The sequence below is a fragment of the Gossypium hirsutum genome, chromosome A10 (genome assembly GCF_007990345.1).
Source record: "Gossypium hirsutum isolate 1008001.06 chromosome A10, Gossypium_hirsutum_v2.1, whole genome shotgun sequence".
NCBI classification, from domain to species: Eukaryota; Viridiplantae; Streptophyta; class Magnoliopsida; order Malvales; family Malvaceae; genus Gossypium; species Gossypium hirsutum.
In genome coordinates this window covers 21,544,415-21,552,503 of record NC_053433.1, presented here as the reverse complement: position 1 = coordinate 21,552,503, position 8,089 = coordinate 21,544,415, and the positions used below count along the sequence as shown (strand labels likewise).

Here is an 8,089-nt window from a genome sequence, read left to right as displayed (position 1 = left end):
AGCCAATGCTACTTCAATCTCATATCACATAATCACTCGCTCTCGAGCTATTGACGGGTCTACCCACACAAGCTGTCAGTCGAGACGTAGCTACGCGGTGTTGCTCACACAAGCTGTCAAGTATCTGCAACATATGTCGGTATACTCAGCCATCGGTAGGACATACAAGACCAGCACCCAAATCACATAATCACATAACATATAATGACCCTAGTGACATGTCTCTTGTATGTTACTCTATTCTTAAGGTTCAACGGTACTTTTCACTTACCGAATCGTCGTTGAACTCGTTCGTAGAATTATACTCATTCACATACTTAAACATACAATTCATGCAATATTAAAGCATTTAAGTACAATTATTCTAAAGCTAATTTTTAACATACGAACTTACCTTGGTACAAAATGGCTAATAGTTCGATTTAGTCCACAACCTTGTTCTTTCCTCAGTCTAGGTCAGAACCTCTTCTTTCTTGATCTATAATATCAAATTTAACTTATTCAATCATCACATTATTCAATTTAATCCCCAAAACACCTTATGGCAAAAATTAAATTTTTGCCCCTAACTTTTTAACTTTTTACATTTTAGTCCTTAGGCTAGTAAAATGATTTTCATTCAATTTCATCACACCCAAGCCTAGCCAAACCTATTCATTACTCATAACATCCCACATTTTTTATTTATTCACATTTTGACACACATTTCACAACTTTACAAATAGGTCATTATTTGACATTTTTATCAAAATCACTTCGTAAATGTTGTTTATCTAACACCCAACATGTATTTTCTACCATTAAATATCAAAATACACAAGTATTCAACATCGGTAAAATTTTAGACTTTGATTTTATTTCAAATTAGTCCTTAGAATAGCTAAATCAAGTTACAACATTCACAAAAACGTAAAAATCATTAAAAACAGGACAAAGACGGACTTACAATCGAGCTTGAAAGCTTGGCCAAAACCCTAGCTATAGTGACCCTTGAAATTTCGGCACAAGGAGGATGAAATTGAGAAGATGACATCTTTTATTTGTTTTATTTTGTCTTTATTAACCAAATGACCAAAATGCCCTTAATGCCAAACTTTGAAAGTTCACCTAATCATGTCTATTTTTGTCCAAATTAGAGTATAATGGTCTAATTACCATTTAAAGACGTCCAATTTAAAATTTCATAGCAATTAGACACCTCTAGCTTCTAGAACACATATTTTGCACCTATTGCAATTTAGTCCTATTAGTCAAATTGGACGCTTTATCGATAAAATTTCTTAACGAAATTTTCATACAATTATTCAGTCATATTGTAGACCTTAAATAAATAATAAAATTAACATTTATACTTCATATTTGTGGTCCCGAAACTACTATTCTGATTTAACCCAAAAACGAGCTGTTACATTGGTATCTGGGATAAGGAGGTGATTTGCAGGAAAGTTGATTCAGTTCAAGCTCAGTGTATACTTAACATTCCTTTTGCTAGTTGTAATGCTCTGGATATGTTGGTTTGGCGCTACAATACTTCTAGGGAGTATTCGGTGAAGAATGGGTATCGAACGTTACTTACAAACATGACTCAATATACAAATTGTAATTTGACCACAAATGATAATTACAAAATGCTCTATACATCATTTTGGAACCTACAGCTCTCTGCTAAAATAAAGATTCATTTATGGCGTCTCCTAAAGGATTATGTGCCTCATTTCTTTAATTTGGCCAAAAGGAGATTGCGTGTGAATATTGTCTATCCTTTATGGAAGGAGGCTCCAAAGGATGTGCACCATTTATTATGGTATTGTAGTGTTCTGCAACAACTCTGGTCTAAACTGCACCTCGCCTTTGAGATCAACATAAATACTTCAGATGGAAAAACACATTTTGTAAGTAGTTTTCTTACTGCTGATATGAATTCCAAGAAACTCATAACTATTTCTTTATGGGCTCTTTGGTATAAAATGAAAAAAATGGTAAATGAAGGACTCAACTTTGATATGAATGAAATTATGGGCTTTGTTCAGAGTTATGCTCAGGATTTCAGTATTAGTAGGGTCATTGGTTCTCCCTCTAAAGTACTACGAAATTTTTTGTGGCGACCACCTACAATAGGGACTATTAAGCTGAATTTTGATACTTCTTTTATGGATAGCACTAATGTTTCTATTGCAAGAGTGTTAGCTACAGATAGAGAAGGCCAGATAGTGGGTGCTTGCACTTACCCTTCTATGGATGTGGCTAATGCTTTTGCAGCAGAAGCGCGAGCATGTGAAAGGGCTCTTTATTTTGCACTGGACATGGGTTTCAAAAAACTCATTCTCGAAGGAGATTCCCTTACAAATATTAAGAATTTAAACTCGAACAAAATGGATAGATCTATTTTTAGACCAATATCACAGAGTATTTGGCTATTAGAGAGGCATTTTGAGGAAATTGCTTGCCATTTTGTTCCCAGAGATGTTAATAGGGCGGCACATGCTCTGGCGATGAATGGACGCTATCGCCACACCCCATGCTTCTAGGTTGAGGAGGCACCAGATCATGTTGCAACATTGGTGGAGATGGATACGTCTGTGTAGTTTCATCGGCGTTGAGTTCTTGTGGGCTTTGAAGATTGGAGAAGGTTCGGTAGAATCTCCATTGTTGGCTTTCAAAGCTGTTCTCTTTCTGTTCCCCCAGGCTGTGACGTGTTTTTGTTTTGGAAAGTCTTGAATGGTATTCATTGTGGGATTTTATGCATGTGGTTTTGGTTTGTGGCTGTGGTTTGTCTTTTGCTTTTTTTTGTGCTCTGCCTGTTTTGTGTTTGGATTTTTTTCTTTTGTTGTGTGGTTATTGCTCTTGACGTTCTGTTTCTGTCAGACTTTTTTTTAGAGCCACTCAACCATTATTTATTATTAATGAATATCAGTTTCTTTTTCAAAAAAAATACTCAATTTTAAGAAAATACTTATTTATGTTTATAATTTTAAATAAAAAATAATTATGTTATGAATCTCTTATTAAGTGGATGTCTATCATGATCATGATAAAGTTTTGATATACTTTAAATTCTAATAGTTATTAGAATTAGATCTCTACTTCTTTTATACTTCTTATGCCTATAAATAGAGGCTCTGATGAAGCATTGTAATCACCCCTTTTTTTATCAATAAAGTACATTTTATATTGCTTTAATATTTTATTTGTTCTTTATTCTTCCTATCTCTCTTTATTTAATAACACATTATCAGCACGATCTTGCTCAAAGTGATAGTTCCTTTTATAGACAATCAAATTTATCGTCCATCATTTTCAATTTCTTTGACAGCAAGATGCAAAGTTTTTACAGGAAGTTTCTTTTATTTAATGTTTCATATCTGAGTATTATTTTTCATTCTTCTTTCATTATATGTTATCATTGTTTTGATTAACTTATTTTACTTTTTGTTCTTAAGGATGGTGAAAGATTTGATACCGTTATCTATATAAAATCAATAATATTTTCGAACTATCTCATACCTTCTGGTGATGATGGTGATGTTAAAGATCTTCAAGTATATTTTACTATGTTTTATTATTGTTTATTATAATTGGAGACTAATCATGATAACATACATAGATAGATTTTGATTTGAAATCTCACGCATGTTTGCGATGGTAATTATGAAATAAAGAATTTATTGGGATGTTTATAAGTCTGTCCTACTAGATTTGTTGCATTCCTCGAAGTGAATGTAAACGTAAAGAAAATAAAAGATATACTCATGGACCACTAAAAGTGGGAACATAGTAATAAATAAGAGAACAATGAGAGTTCTCAAGATAACTTTTCAAAGGGTGAAGATAACTTATGTTATCAATGTGATATGAAAAATTATTGGCCACATATGTGGCGTATGCCCAAATATTTTGTTTCTATTAATATTCTTTGAGGAATGATATGGAAATGTAGTAATAAATTCTATCATTACAGATAGAAAATATTTATCTTATTTGGTACTGAAACAACAAATATTATTCTAATATTTAATAATACAAAATTAGTTGAAAGCTCCAGAAGAGCTAATATATCACTATCTAAAAAGCACAAAATTTGTGATGGTTAATGCATTACTTTTAAAAGTTATTTGTAATGGATCTCATATTGAGATTGTGAATGAGGAAAATATTATATTTCATATGAATAAAAAAAGGGGATTGAATTATTAATTTATAATATTTATGATATTCTTTTGTCATTATCCATATTAAAGGATTGAAAGCAAAATATTTGACTGTGAAAGATCTACTCATGAGCGATAGCATATGATAATTCTATCTAAAACTTATTATGGTTGGATGCGTCTAATGTTGCAAGTTTTTAAAAAAAAACTATGAGTATAACTCTACAGTATTTAGAATAAGTTCTCAATTAAAATTACGTGGTAAAATATTACTGATGAGAACTTGCGAGAGAAAACTTATGTATGAAAAGTCATTGGTTATATACCTGTTGTACACTTGAAAAATAAGATCCACTCTCAAAGTTTGCTATTAATAGATTTTTGGACATTTGAAGATTTTCGCATAATCCCTGAAATGAATACAATTATTCGGAAATTATATTTATTGATTGGTGGCATTATAGACTTCATATTGATTTAGACATTTCCAGTAGTAAATGTCACAATAGTACTTATATGTGGACGCAAATTAAAAGGAACGATAATAAAATTATCAATTTGTTACAATTGAGTACAATTGAAACACATGTTAAAGTAAACCAAAAGTTTACTAATACAAATGTGTTTACTACTTGGCGTGACCAGTTAGACTATCTTGGATTGTATATGATGTGAAAATTAATTGAGAATTCATATGGACATCTATTAAAGAACCAGAAGATTTTTTAATTTAAAGAATTCTCATTTGTTGCTTGTTCTCAATAAAAATTGGTTCTTAGAAATTCATTAGCTAAAGTTGAGATTTAATGTCTTGCATTTCTGAAATGAATATGGGCCCATTCATCCACCATGTCGATGGTTTTGATATTTTATGATTTTGGTAGATGCATCTACAAAATAATCACATGTGTTATCAGCTTGCAACCTGTTGTTTGTGAAATTGCTTGTTTAAATGATTAATTTCAGATTATGCAATTAAAACAATTTCTCATGCTAATGTTGGTGAGTTTACATCCCAAGTTTTCAATGATTATTGTATGTTAATTGGGATAAAAGTTGAACATCTTGTAACTCATGTTCACACACAAAATGATTTAGCTGAATTGTTTATCAAATACCTCCAACTAATAGCTAAACCATTACTTATGAGAACAAAACTTTCTATTTCAGCATGAGATTCATGCTTGTATTGATTTACATGTTGTATGCATCAAGCCAATAAATTATAAATATTCCCCATTACAATTGATTTTTGGTCAAGAGCCAAATATTTCCCATCTTACAATTTTTGGATGTGCGGTATATGTTTCAACTGCTCTACCACAACGCACAGGTCATAATAAGAGATTGGGAATGTATATTTATATGAGTCTCCTTATAATATTTTTGAGCAATTAATTCGAGATTTAATTATAACATGAGTTGTCAGTTTTCCCAACATTAATGGTAGAGAAACAATAACTTGTAATGAGTTAAGGGGAGAGTAATTGAACTAGAAGTTCAATAAGGATAACTTATTACAAGTTAACTATTAGATGTATTTACAACCTTAATGAGAATAACCAAGTGTTATATACCATCTAATATTTTAATTTGAATCAAAGTCCCAGTAGGACAATCAGTTAGAATAAATAATAGATTGATCGATTCCAAAGATGAAAATTATTCTAGATGGTCATCTAGTGGAGGCGGGTGCTCCAGAAGAGACCCAACTGAAATTTAAAATAATGAAAATAAGAGATCTCGATAAGTTATGTCAATTCGAGAAAATATGGAACTGAATAATAAAAGTGGTCGACAATGATTTTACATGCAATATTATTATTGAAATAATGAAATAAAATGAGGATATTAAATAAATCTATTGAGAAATATAGATATGGAATAAATTGATCAAAATAGAAAGACGCAACTCAAGTACAATTAAATTCGTGGAGTTTTTAGACTAGTAGTCCAAATATCTAAAGGTATAAAGCCAATAAGGGTGCAAATGAAGTAGTTTTGCAAAACAGGAATAAAAATATAAAATTTTTCGCTAAGTATTGGTATTGATTATGAAAAGATATAATATTCTTGTGGTGGATCAATAACTTTTAGATATATTATTAAATTGATAATTCCTAAAAGATTTAACTTGTATCTAATGGTTATTGTTACAACCTTTTATGAATCACTATATAGTAAAGTTTATATTAAAATCCTTAAAGGATTTAGGATGCTAGAAGCATATTGAAAGTCTCGAGAAATTGTTCATTTATATGAATTGAAATATTTTTAACATACGTGGTAAATTGGAGTAGTTGAAAGAGGATTATAAAATGATCCAAAATACTTATTTGTGTTTTTATAAAAGAATAATGATTAAAGTTTGTTATGATTATTGTTGAATCTCCTAAAGAGATCAAAATATATTTCCCCAAAATTTCCTCACTCGTGACTTTTAAAAGAATGGTAATATAAATGTTTAGCAAATACATTCAAATAGTCATTTGAAAAACTAATATTCAAGATTGAATACGTAGAATATGAGAAAGTATGTGATGTTTTCATGAGGGGGAGTAAATACGCGTTGTACTCTTTTTCCCTAGTTAGGTTTTTATCCCATAGGGTTTTTCCTAATAAGGTTTTAATGAGGCATATTATCTACCAATGTACATCCAAGGGGGAGTATTATGAATATCTTATTAAGTGGATATCCATCATAATCAAGATAAAGTTTTGATGTACTTTAAATTCTAATCGTTATTAGAATTAAACTTCTACTTCTTTTATACTTCTTATGCTTATAAATAGAGATTCTGATGAAGTATTATAATCAACCCTTTTTGATCAATAAAGTACATTTTATATTACTTTCATATTTTATTTGTTCTTTATTCTCCCTATCTCTCTTTATTTTATAACAAATTATACCATTATTAATATTTATTGATGTATTTTTATTTAATTTATCTATTTAAATTACAAAAAAGAGAGTAAAACTTCAATTACATATTGAATTAGTATAGAATTAAATATATTTGACTTAATTCATAAAAATATTAAAAAATAGAAAGAAAAAATAAAATATAATTATTATTTATAACAATTTCTTTTTAAAAAATTATAACTAATGAGGTTTTAGCTTAACGGCATTTAAAATCCTGTTTGAATCACTTTTTATGTAAATTATGTGTGGGCTCTCAATCTATATTTCTTTTTTGTCTAAGTTTAGATATATTTTGATTATTAGTCCGATCACAATTTCATAATTTATAGTGATTAAATTTCAAATTGTGGTGTGACATAATCTCATAGTGTTTTAATTACCGGACCGATGGTTGAATATGTCATGCCATTGATTCTCGATTAAACCAATTCAATTGGTTTAATTGTTCGACGAATAATAATTAAATAAATAATTTAAAAATTCATAAAAATATAAAAAAATAAAAAATTAAATTAATTAAACTTGTTCAATTATCAATTTTTGTCTCGATTTTCTATTCTTATAAATTTCAAGTAGTTTTTAAATCAATCGGTTCAACCCTTGTTCAGATTATTAGATCGATCCGATCTAATCTTAATCTGATCACATAATTAAATCTTGACAAAATCTAATTTCGAACAGAAAAAAATACAAAAGTGGACTTAATTGACAGTGGGAAAAAATTATATTACACCATTAAAGAATAAGGCCACAACTTGGTAGGGCACTACCGGCGTAATTTATATTAACACGTGGAGCGTAAAATGGGGTCAACGTCGCATTCAATAATTGAATTTTGGTTCACCAATTTCCCCTTTTTTAATTGACTAATATTTAATAGGATCGTCGGTGAAACAGCCATCACATCCTTTTTGTTTTCTCATTAATCCTGTAAGCAACTGCCCCCAACTTACGCATTAGCTTCCGTATTTGTCAAAAAAAAAAAAAAGAACATGAAAGCTACAAGTCAAAG

The 8,089-nt window shown here is 29.8% G+C and overlaps 1 protein-coding gene across 1 annotated transcript; it reads left to right on the top strand.

Annotated features, from left to right (window-relative positions):
- Window positions 1–1,976: 1,976 nt before the first annotated feature.
- Window positions 1,977–2,528, top strand: LOC107895773 (uncharacterized). Its single transcript, XM_016820999.1, has one exon. It carries the CDS (start codon window positions 1,977–1,979, stop codon window positions 2,526–2,528), a length of 552 nt encoding a protein of 183 aa, XP_016676488.1.
- The last annotated feature ends 5,561 nt before the right edge of the window (window positions 2,529–8,089 follow it).

Excerpts from the sequence above, each read along its gene's own strand:
- LOC107895773 (XM_016820999.1), top strand. The coding sequence starts at position 1,977 with ATGGTAAATGAAGGACTCAACTTTGATATGAATGAAATTATGGGCTTT.